A 12,654-nucleotide genomic window follows, 5' to 3' on the forward strand; every position below is an offset into this window, starting at 1 on the left:
AAATTAAGTATACCAGTTCATAATTGTATACTGTGAAGTGTTCACAAAAATAAAATGGATCTATTTCTGCAGCATTAATCAGTCAAAGCTCCTCCACATAAAGAAATAACAAAAAAGATATTATTCTACAAGGAAATAACTAGAGTTTTATAAAATATTGTTTAACTAAAACATATTAAATAGAATTGGAAGTTAAAAACAATATTTTTCTTCCATATATCAAAATACTAATAACTCAAAATAAATATATGAAAGGATTTTTGTTTTTTTTTTTTTTAATTAAACAAAATACTCAGTTGCAGTTTTACTTTAGAAATAATTCTTAAAATATATCTCTTAAGTATCTATTTTTCACAATATCGGTAAAAAATTATTTTTAACATTTTATCTTAATCAAGATTTGTTTATTATGTTATGATTATAAAAATAATTCAATTAAATAAGACATATCAAATTAGAAAATAAATATGAGAATATGATATTTCAGTTATTAAAATATATTGATGGGATACCCCGTATCGATAAAGGCGTAATCATAATTGACAATTATACTGTTGTGCGTTTGTTTATTCGTACAATCGATAGACGATAAGATATTGTTTAAAATACTCCAATCGTACACTGCATAGCGGTATAGAGATGTTTTTTAATTTAAAATACGAAATTTATTTTGGCGGGTTTTTGGTAAAATCGCTATTGACACTACTGATATTTTAAAGGTTACATAACCTTTTATCTATTTCTTATCAGTTATCACACTTAGTTATCATTTTTTGTAAGAACTGCCCCCAAATTTTAATAGATATTATGATTTTTTTTTACTCTCTAAACCCTTTAACAGACTGCTTTATTTTAACCCTTCGCTGCATAATATTTTGAGTTTTAGTTTCACAGAGAACGCCAACTTTTTAATTGTTTCAAATGTGGAACGTTGTGCCTAAAATGGTTAAAATTTAAGCTGCAGTAGGGTGTAGGACACTAATTTTGTAGTATATAAATTTTAAATGTGCAGTTGATTTCAAAAATATATGCACTAAAAAAATAAAAAATAATATTATGTAAGATATCATAATTCATATTATATTAACAATATGTATAAAATGTTGGCCAAATTTTAATTTTTGTGTCAAAAATATGGAAAATCTTACATTTTTCAGAGAGGTATGCAAGTTACATTCAACATATTTGTTATATGGCTTTAAAAAAATAACATGATATGTATTAATTTTTTTCTAAATAGTCAGTTTTTACTTTTTCCAAAAAAACATTTTTTATGTTTTGTGTCAAGTGAGTACAAACAGCGTATGAATTATAAGGATTAAATCAAACTAAAGTGTTTTAATATTTACTTTAGTGTCGGCAATATTCGGATTTATCAAAGTGACTATCTGTCAAATTGAAATTGTTTTACTTAAATTAGTTAATAAAATTATTGCTTTCAATAAACGTTATAAAGTACATACATGGTTTTTAACGATAGACTTATTTTTTATTTTGAATTAAAAAAATTAATCCTAATAATTTGTCATTTCAATGTTTTTCTTTAAATACCTACCTAAGAATATTTTTTTGTTGTGCGTATATTATTCGATTTTCTGCATTAAGGGTTCAAAGAAAATTGTTGATAATTTTACAAGATTAACTAGTTTAATGGTGGACAATTTTATTAATTTGTTTAACGTTAGCATCTAAGAAACATATTGAATTAATATTAAAATGATGTTGAAATATCAAAAAAGAGGTGAAGAGAGACGAAACTTCACTCTAGTCTAATAGTAGGTTTAAAATAAAATATTTATGTGCAATTAATACAAAAAATGTCTATACACTGTGCGAGTACTCCACTACCTCCAATCTCAAAGCTTGCTAATAATAATTTCTGTAATAACATATGTTAAATAATTCTGGAGTTTATATTTTTGTGGTAAAATTTGAAGTAAAACATAATGTACTACGATGATAATAATCACTCAAAGATGCATAAAAACAAAACACATAAGCAATCGAAAGTTGTTACTCTTACCCGTTATTAAAAAAAAAAAATAAAAAATGTTTGTAGTTAATTTTTATTTTTACCTTAGATTTTGACATTAATATCTATAAAACAAAAATGCTTATTTAATCATTTTCAAGTTATTCGTGTTACAAATTGATAATTATGTCGTATAATTTTAACAACATTGTCGTGTTGAAAACATACTGAGAAATTTTAAATTAACTATTTTATCTCTAATCAAACTATTATAAGTATAATTCAAAAACACCAATGCTATTTAACTATTATGTATTTTACATAACATAATTGATAAAATGTTTATAATATTATTTTAAAATGTGTACATTTACAGACGTATATAAAAAATAAAATATATAGAAAATCTTATCTAAATATTATTTTACGATTTAAATGGTAATTATAGTTAAACTCTAATAGACCACTGATTCTCACTTGCAGTACTAAATTTGAGCAAAATAAAACTGTATGTTCACATTTATGTTAAATTAATAAATTTTATTTAACAATCTATTTTGTTATATCCTAATATTTTTAATAGTAAGTTGTAATAGTTGTGTTGTAATAGTAAAATGTTCAGTAATTAATAAACAACGAGTTTAAAATAAGTCAAGTATCACTTTTCCATAATTTTATCGTTTTGTCATTTTCTAAGGCGGCTGATGCTATGATATTTGCTGTTGGATGACAAGATGTACACAAAACCACGTCTGAAAAAAATGCAAAAAACTTAGAACGATAACCTTTGCAAAAAAACAATATCAAATTATGAAATTACCAGTGTGTCCTTGCAGTTTCTGTACAATCTCCTTTGATTGAAGATTCCAAATATAAACCATGTTGTCTTCCGAACCAGATACGATCCACTAGGATTAATGAATTAAGAAAAAAAAAATAGATTCATTATAAAGAGAAAAAAGACTATAACTGTAAATGGCAAGTAAGTAAAAAATTGATTTCTAGCCACTCACTTTTCCTCCGGTCACAGAAAAGTTGGCAAATATACAATATTTTTCATTTTTGTGGCCAATATAAGTCTTTAGACATTTTCCTTTGGTGTAATCCCACAATTTTAACGTGTTGTCTAATGTGGCTGCAAGTATATATTTTCCATTTGGTGAAAATTTAACGAAAGATACTGGCGGATTGTCGTCGTCGATTAACGTCTTCAGACATTGACCGCTGGCAGTGTCCCAAATACGGCTGAAAAAATTATCTCATTATTAATAAAACATTCAATCACACAGTGTAGGAATTTTAATATTCTACCATAACCCATCGTAGCTGCTGGAAACAACCAAGGAACCGTCTCTGTTGAAATGTACAGCGCTAACTGGATCTGAATGCGCAGGTAACGTTCTAAGACACTTGCCACTTTTTACTTCCCAAATTCGAACACTTTCATCAAACTAGAAAACGAATGATATTTTAAGATTTGAGTTATTAAAATAAATAATTTTTAAAATATATAGCTTACTGATCCCGAAGCAATGAGATTTGATTGTGGGTTGAAATTGCAGCAAAATACATAATTGCTGTGTCCTTTAAGTGTCTTGACACATTTTCCCTGCAAAGAGAAAAGAATATATTTTAACATATACTTTAAAAACAAACATTATAATACAATGGAGGATTTTTTATAGAATACACAGGGGAGGGGGAAGGTGGAAATATAAATGTAATATCAACTCAACGAGAGTAAAAGCGAGACCATAGGAGTTACTATCAAATTCATGACAGCAACTCTCACAACGGCTTTTAACGCACCTTTTGCTCTTGTCGTGTGGACTTCGCTTCAGTCAAACGCGTAAATGAGAGGTAAAGAAGACGCTTTAAAGCACCATCTGTGGTGGCTGTCTTTTGCCAAAAGATTACATTTTTTCCAAATTAATTTTTTTTTTTTTTAAACTAAATCTCTTTTGGTAGAATTAATTTAATAGCAATTCAACAAACTTTACAAAATGTAAATCTGCCTCATAACAATTGTATGTTTCGGCTTTCTACCACGTGAATGAATACTAACGACAGATTGTTTTTGACTTCTTTGCCAACATCTGATACAAACTTAGAAGAAAAAACTAAACATGTTTTATTCATTGAGGGCTATAAATTTATTTTGAGGAACCACTGAGTTAGTCTTAGGCTTAGGAATGTGTATAAAATTAATGATTCAAAGTAAAAGTAAAATACTTACTGAACATAATTCCCACACTTTAAGAGTTTTATCATCGGACGCTGATACCAAAAGTCGGCTATCCGATGACCAACTGACATCACTAATACCTAATTTGTGACCAGATATGGTTTTTTCAAATTTTCCATCATACGCTCCCCAAATTTTGATTAATTTATCAGCCGCTGTAAAAACCAAACAAAATAATTTATAGTTACAACCGTTTTTCATAACATGCCATTTTGGTGTTTTATTTGTTTGATCGGTAAATACAACTTAAATATTATTAATATTTTAAATATAAACATTTATTTATTTTACCCTCGTAAAGTGTTAAAATTTTTTTAAAAAAAGTCTAGTGCATAATATATAACACATAAGCAGAAGTTAAACGAATTTTAAAAAATCAGTGATAATCAATTAAGTTTTGATTAAAGAAAACATATATAATGTGATTTTTTTAAATATTGGTACTTGTCTGTTAACGGAACTACCACTATTCAATATATTTGCTATCGGAACTACCGAAAAAACATTTTATTTTATTAAAATTCTATACAAATAAAGATGTATTCAAATATGAAATCAATATTGAAACTATAATAATATTTTTTTATCTAAAAAGTGAATTGTTATCTCTGAACAAATAATGAATTAAAATTTTTATTTTATTCATAATAGCATTGACTATAAATTACTATAGATTACTCACAGAGACAAATTTTAGTTCTGGTCGCCAACATGGGACAGTAATATCAGGCGCTGGTAATATCATTTTTACTGTAAAAAGTTTTTTTTACAGTGCCTGTCCCCTATTGGGGACTAGAACTAAAATTTGTCTCAGTGAGTAACCTATAATAACTTATAATTAATTGATAATAGCTTCAAAAATATTACTGTCTGTGACCATAATTAGGCAAAGCATGACTGCCACACAAAACATTTTATTACACGTTTAAACCGTTCCTACAATCGCTCAATATTTTGAGTATGATCGCCTGTTTTAGGTCCATGAAATTATATAGGACGGCGTATAAATAACACATGATTTAAGCAAAGAACTTTTCAAATGTTTAGAACAAAAAAATACATAAATTATTCGACCGAACATGACTGAAATGTTTTTGAAAATGAAACTGTCTGGTCATCAATGTATGGTCCAAACTCCGTAAAATGTGAGAAGAGCGGTTATAACGAAAGTCCGAATGCGCGGCTCCTAATGAGCATCTAGCAACAATGCCTCCACCTCCCCAACAATTTATTTATACCACATTAAACTAGATTTAATAGAAAATTTATATATATATATATGTATTATATACCTATATTTGTTTTTTAAATTAAAATGTTCCAACTGTTTAAAATACAGGCATTCTTTACGCGTCATCCTGAACGAATGATTCACTAGCTAATTGACTAACTGGCCTATTCACAAACATAGTCTAACCTACCATGGTAATATTTTAGATAGTACCGTTCACCGACGAGTACTATTAATTTGATTTTCTGTAAATTATCGAAATATGTGTTAATGAATCGGTTGTACCGTTAATTTTGTGTTTCTATAAAGTTAAGTAGGCAAGTCCTAGCTGCCCATCACTTCCAAAATCTTATCGTTTAGGTTATCTGTCCAAAATCATAAATATTACAGATTTAACCGACAACACTTACATGAACTAGCCAGCCATTCTCCGTTAGGGCTGAATTTCACCGACGACACAGCTTTTGTGTGACCGGCCAACGTAAATTTCAACGTGTAGTTCGGCTTCTAAAACAAAAAGAATGGGTATTGTTAAAACGATATCGATAACGAATATTTTGTTCATACCACACTGCTGGACGACTTCTCTTTATCTCTTGACTGTTGCATACTTTGGGGGCCGCCAATTTGAGAATTCTGTCCGATGGGTACCATGTTGGTGGAAATTCACTTTTTATGCATAGACTTGTGTACTCAGAACATTTCGTATGAGGTCCAGTGCGTCCAGTGCGTTTCGATTTCGAACAAAGTCTAAACGTCAAAACATTATGTCTACGGAAATCGGAAGCCTTTTATAGCCTTGTCTCTAATACCTGTATATTTAACATCAAAGAACAAGCACAACCCCGGACGAGTAACAACAATAAAACAATACACGGTATCATAATCTCAATGTGGCCGTCAGTCGGCGGCGGCAATCGGCATCCTAATCGTAACGCATGTGCTCATGGAACATTGTTTGCATTTTCAACCCGTGGGAAACGTTGCTTACATTTTCTATTCCATGAAAATCAAAAGCCGATGGCGGCAAAATGTCAACGGCCACTGCGCGCGGGTTGCCGCAGTTATTCGTCAGCTGTAGAATTTGATTTAATTGAATTCGGTAAAACAATTATAAAAAAAATCGTATACGCTTCAATTACCCGAGAAACTTTTAATATAGACCGTTCAAACCCGATTGAAGGAGTTCAAAGCGATACAGAGGAAGATGAGGGAATGAGACGGCCAGTGGGTAATACCGGTCGGTGGCGTATCTCTTTAAATATGATAGCAAAAATATAGATAAGCGCATAATTCGATAACTGTTGTTAACAAAAACTAAAATAATAAAACTGGTGTGCATTATTTAAGGAAACTGTTTCATATTTTATTTTCATATATCCACATTATTTTATGTTTGAATTTCAAGCGTTTTGTCTAAAAAATTACATTAGGTATTTTCAATCTATATAAGACAGAAAACAATCCAGTTATATTACTTCATTTTCACACAAACTGTCAAATAATAAAGTAGAAGACCCAAATTTATACAGCAAGACCAGAAAAAAATTCAAAACAGAAAATACTAGAAACAAAGATTTATTCCATATCTCTCCCAAAGTCCCAAACAAAACAGAAAAAAATTATATGTTACATTTCCCAATGAACATCATGATGTCAAGTGAAAACTATGTGAGCACTAGTAAAGATTTCTTTCCTTAAAGGCCCATTGATGGTTGAACTTACAGTTACTGTCGCGAAAGTACTATCAACTATCAAGTCACCCTTGATAGTGTGATAGTACTATCACAATAGTGCGATAGTGACTCTATCGGGATGACACTACTTTTACCAAAAACCATGTTATTCCATGGTACACTTTTTCTAAACAACATTATTTTCCAGAGACCATTTTTTCTGTTAACCACTTGTTCCAAACTGGAAAAATAATAGATTGAAAAAAGTGGTCATTGGGTCGTTAGTTTTTACACGTACAACAATACTTCCCAATTTTAAAATATTCTTTAGAAAATATATTCATTGGAAAAAGTAGATGTAAGGCTTATGGATATTTTCATACTTCGGAAAGTTAGATAATTAGTAATATAACTTTTATAACAATTTATCTATTGTCGTTTTTTCCATTTGAATAATTTACTTCTTTTTTAGATTACTTATCTCATGTTTGACTACATTTTGAAATCATTTTTTGCGAATTAATAGTCATAAACATGGGCGGATGTACGCTTCTCAGCGTGGGCTTTAAAGCTTCGGCACTCACTAAATCCTAAATTTAACTGCTAATTATTAAACAGCCATAGCTGTCCAAAATTCACACTTATTCATTCATTAGTTCATTTTAATCATATTTCATATTGCATATAACAGAAAACGTTAGACTTAATTTTTTTAATATTTAATAATAGGTAATTGTTAGCGTCTTGAATGGTTTATTCATACATTATCAGAGCATTTTTCTTAACCACATCTACCTTTATACGTTGTCCATTAAATGGAAAACCGTACATCGCCGGACTATGTAGGTTCATCATTATGGGACTTATTCTTATTATCATATAATAAGCAAAAATTTTAGTAATAAGAAAAAAAGTAATTACTTTTTGAGGTACTAGGGAGGATATTCTATAGACGGGCTCTCCTTCCTTTAATTACACCTGTGGATTTGTATGGGAAAAATCGTTTTTTAAAGATGTATCTAACCCATGTTTTCAAACAGGGTTTTGATCCCAATTTGTATTTGAATTTCACAGTAATAGTTTTCAAGACAGATTATAAGTCGATTGAACAATTTACCAACACGACGTTAACCGTTTTAAAATGTGGATGTATGTAAACAGCTATACAATGTATTAAACCTACGCTAGGAAATGTGTCAATATTTTTGTAATCTTCAGTATAAAAACTCTCATATATACATATGAATATCGTAAAAAGGCCTTTCCATAGTATGTATGTTCTTTTTCGAATTCCAGCAAGTATAATAATAATTTCAACCATTGCATCAGCCCCTAACCTAACCTAGCCGGTTGTTTTTTAAATTGTTCTCAATTGGCAATGTAAAATATAAACAGATATTTTTTCGAGCGTTTCGATTGAAAATCTAATCGTTTGCTGTTAAAATGAAATTGTTATTGTGTTTTCTGTTGTGTTGTTGTCGTTGTAACTGTTCTTATTTGTACAAATATTTCACTGAAAAACCACTTATTTTTTTTGTTCCATACTATAGGTCGGTACTATTAGTTTTTATATCTTTATGCGAATTGTTGTTTTCAATATTCCACAGTATTTTTTGACCCTGCATATTATTTTTCTGTTCGAATACATACAAATGCAATTTTCATAGATCAAATTGATTTACACAATACAGTATACCTTGGTAACCTCTACTTTAAGTACAATTTGAATTCCTAAAACTACAAATAAAGAAAAAAGATTAATTAATCCCACTATTTTTCAAAACAAATATGCTTTGCCTAAAGGTTAATTTAATATAATATAAGTCAGCGCTTATAATCAAAATCTAATCTATAATACGTGATAATTACGAAGCGATTTAAAATTATATATATATTATTAATTGAATACAGGGTGATCATATTATCGTGAACTATTGTACATTGTTTTTATACAATGTGATTTAAATTTTTCACCATTTTGTAATGGATTTTCCCTTTGAGAATATCCGTCGATGGTCATACTTAAGTTTAGGCTACTATTTGTTTTACGGACTATTAAAGGCAGTAGTTGTAAATGAATAAAATATTTATGTGCGCAAATCGATATCGTAAATAGTATATCCGATTAGATAACAATTTCAAGTTTTGACTATTTCCTATGACCAAGCATTTTTTTTTAAATTAATAACCATGTCCTTTGTTCTCTAATCAGAATATTAATGATTCATACAAAAAAAATACATACACTGATAATTTTTAAATAAAAAATAACGTTGTTATGGCTATTTTACCAAAATGGGGTAAAAAATAAAATTTAAAAAAAAAATACCTAAAAAATTAACTTATTTTTCAACTTAAAAATACGCTGCTTTAACACTTTTTTTTAAACACTTGAAATTAATTCCAAATTTGTATGGAATATTCGTTAAACATAGTACTATCGGTAAACATTGGGAAACCAAAAGATTAGCATAAACTCTATTCTCTAGAAGGGATAGAATTTTTTTTCTTTAAATCATTTTTTCAAGCAAAGTTTTAGGTATTAAGGTGTGAAAATTAAACCGTAGGTAGAGCTACAGTAGAGCTATTACATTGTACACATAATATGTATATACATATATATATATATATATATATATTTATAAATTATTTTTTCAAAATTCTGTAGTCAAACGCTAAGTCATTAAGGAGAAAAATTATAATAATTATACAAATATTAGACGGAAATTATTTATTTTTTTAAAATTGCATATACATTTTTAACGTAGATTTTTATTGTTAGATAACACATAAGGAATTTTTAGCAAATATTTTGAGGTAAAATATAATTTATTACTATTACTATATATATATATATATATATATATATAAAAGTTTCAATTTTATACATTTTTCAAGTCATTAGTTCAAAAATGTGTAAACCGATGCTACCCGTTAATATTATAATTATTGTCCATATAATAACACAGCTTTGAGTTGTTGCAGTACTTCTATACGATCGAAGTTTGGTTCAGCGCCTGTTTCTGTCTTGAAGTTCACGATTGCACGTCTTGTAATAGTTTCTAATGCTGCGGTGGCTTTTTTGATAGTCGGTATATTTTCTATGTCCACATAATCGCCACTATCCACCAAGCCTATCATGTTAACATATCGTTGACTAAACTCCACGCATGTATCATTGTAGAATTGTTTTCGAGCTGCCAATCCCTTTGATTCGGCCTCTTTAAATAAATTTCTGGCGTATAATATTTGCTGCACCGGAACAGTCGCTATGCAATAAGTTGTAAACTTGTCGTGAATGTTTTGTAATGCAATGTCTATAGTTTTCAAGCGAGCAACGGCTACGGAATTTGAGACCCTTACATCCTGTATTAGTTTATTCGTTACATGACATATTCTATTCAACATTGAAATTCCTTCACTTTCGATCACGTTCATAAGCCGAATAAATGCCTCCACGTAATCATTACTACTTATGCACTGGTCCATAACTTCGCGCAATGGTCGGCCCGCGGTAGTACAGCTATAGTTGTTCCGTATAAAGGCCATAAAACTGTTTGCATCTTGTAAACTGGCCAGCGAATTTCCAGTAAAGAAAATATTTTGCCACAGATGGTCATGAACCGCAAAAGGTGGTATCAACCCGTATTGTTCATAATTTACTCGAACCTGCGGGGTACTTACACATCTGATTCGGGGGTTTTTAGTATAGCACGTAGGTACTGTAAACTTAAACCCCATAAATGACGCCTCGGTGTCTTGCAACTTCCGGATGGTTTCAGGTGTGATTACCGTTTGACAAAGGTGAAGACTGCACAGTGCAATAACACAGATTTGCAACAAAAACATATTTTTTAAACTTATATTTCGAAAAAAATCTAAACGGGAATGATATTAGCTGTATATACTATAAGAACCCTAATATTTTTCACAAAATTATAACTGCTCACTACCAAGTATGTTGTATAGACTGAACCGTCGTTATAACTTACGTGGCCATCCAAAACACTTTTTACACGTACGTTAAATTTGTTTCCAACGATAACAATGTTGGTAGTGGGTAAGTTAGATATTCAAGAAAAACTTGAACAAATAACAAGGCGACATAGGATAGGTACAATGTTCGATGTTCGTTTCGCGTACTTTACCCTTCCCCGTCCTTCGGAAAACAAATAAAACAATTTATTTATCGTATGAGGTCCAGTGCGTCCAGTGCGTTTCGATTTCGAGTAAAGTCTAAACGTCAAAACATTATGTCTACGGAAATCGGAAGCCTTCTATAGCCTTGTCTCTAATACCTGTATATACTATATTTAACATCAAAGAACAAGCACAATCCCGGACGAGTAACAACAATAAAACATTACACGGTATCATAATCTCAATGGGGTTGCTACAGTTTCCACGAATGTTGCATGCCACGACTTGTAGTTACTCCGACATTGCTTTATCAGCCATTTACCACGAATATAATCTACTTCGAATATACAATTGCCACGATTAGACGGTTAGTCCGAATTTAACATACTCCGACATCGTAAAGTAATTAAATGAATCATACAACAGTTAACTCGATATTGTGATACCACGAAAGTATTTTACTTCGACTATACATGATAAGAATACTTGACCACCGGGCACCGACTATTCCGTGAATTCTATGATTGTATAATGAAAATATATTATATATTATTGTCAGTATTTGTATGTCTTAGATTTGGAACTCATTTGGTGTACAAACAGGGAAATTACAAATCACTATTTAAATATAGTTGTCGCTAGTACTGTATTGTGGGCCGAATGAGTTAATTTCTGTAATGGGCCGAACACTGTCCATTCCGCAACTAAATCCAACTCTACACAAAAGTTTTTAACTAACTACTGATAAATTTAAAGACAGAATTGGGTTATTGTACACAATGAATATATTAAATTAATTAATTACGTTTTATAGTGTATTCTTTATTATCAATTGCACATTTTAATTTACAGTATATCTTTCTTTTAATTATTGGTTAAAAACCTTTGGCAAGGGCAACAAAGGGCATTGTAAGGGTTATATTTAATTAGTTGACATACATAATTGAATACAGTAGGCTATACATTTGAAATAGAAAAGTTAAACAAAAAAGATAGAAGAATTTTATAAACAATTTTTTTTATGAATAATGATATAAATCTGATTGTAATATATAATTTAGAAGGTAGGTGATTGATTCAAATTAAGTCCCAAGGGTTTCAGATAGATTTTTGAATATATATTGTTGTTAATCCGTTGTGACTGGTATTATAAACAATTTTGAGGTTTTGTATGACACTGAGAGACAAGAGTCACTTAAAATGGACAATAACTTACAATATAAAAAATTGTAACAATATAAAGTTGGTTTTTAATTACGATTAATATGTGAAAACACTCAAATTGGTATTATAAAAAAGTAATAATATTGAATAGTTTAGTTCCTAAACCAGTGTTTAAATTTTAAATCAACGGTATAGAGTATAGATTATACCTTTTTTTAATGACATT

At 29.7% G+C, this 12,654-nt stretch overlaps 1 protein-coding gene across 2 annotated transcripts; it reads right to left on the bottom strand.

Moving 5' to 3' along the window:
• Window positions 1-2,319: 2,319 nt before the first annotated feature.
• LOC126842102 (protein will die slowly-like) lies at window positions 2,320-11,430 on the bottom strand. 2 transcript variants are annotated; one of them, XM_050578984.1, is made up of 9 exons: window positions 11,323-11,430; window positions 6,016-6,169; window positions 5,859-5,955; window positions 4,209-4,372; window positions 3,492-3,581; window positions 3,284-3,423; window positions 2,986-3,217; window positions 2,793-2,880; window positions 2,320-2,724 (listed from the first exon to the last, which is right to left on the bottom strand). In XM_050578984.1, the coding sequence occupies exons 2-9, from the start codon at window positions 6,100-6,102 to the stop codon at window positions 2,624-2,626; spliced, it is 999 nt and encodes a 332-aa protein (XP_050434941.1). In that variant the 5' UTR covers window positions 6,103-6,169; window positions 11,323-11,430; the 3' UTR covers window positions 2,320-2,623. The 2 variants fall into 2 exon arrangements, with proteins under 2 accessions (XP_050434941.1, XP_050434940.1); XM_050578983.1 differs by lacking the exon at window positions 11,323-11,430 and adding an exon at window positions 6,261-6,386 and having other exon boundaries at window positions 2,321-2,724; window positions 6,016-6,198.
• Window positions 11,431-12,654: the final 1,224 nt, after the last annotated feature.

The sequence above is a fragment of the Adelges cooleyi genome, unplaced genomic scaffold (assembly GCF_023614345.1).
Source record: "Adelges cooleyi isolate 19-005CV unplaced genomic scaffold, UGA_ACOO_1.1 ACOO_flye_CR_arks_rails_tigmint_CR_PRNA_446, whole genome shotgun sequence".
Lineage (NCBI taxonomy): Eukaryota > Metazoa > Arthropoda > Insecta > Hemiptera > Adelgidae > Adelges > Adelges cooleyi.

Bases quoted from the DNA above. Each gene is read 5' to 3' on its own strand.
- LOC126842102 (XM_050578984.1), bottom strand. From the start codon at position 6,102: ATGGTACCCATCGGACAGAATTCTCAAATTGGCGGCCCCCAAAGTATG. The intron at 4,373-5,858 runs GTAAGTGTTGTC...TGGTTTTTACAG, and splicing joins AGAATGGCTGGCTAGTTCAT to CGGCTGATAAATTAATCAAA. The intron at 3,218-3,283 runs GTAGAATATTAA...TAATTTTTTCAG, and splicing joins AGCAGCTACGATGGGTTATG to CCGTATTTGGGACACTGCCA.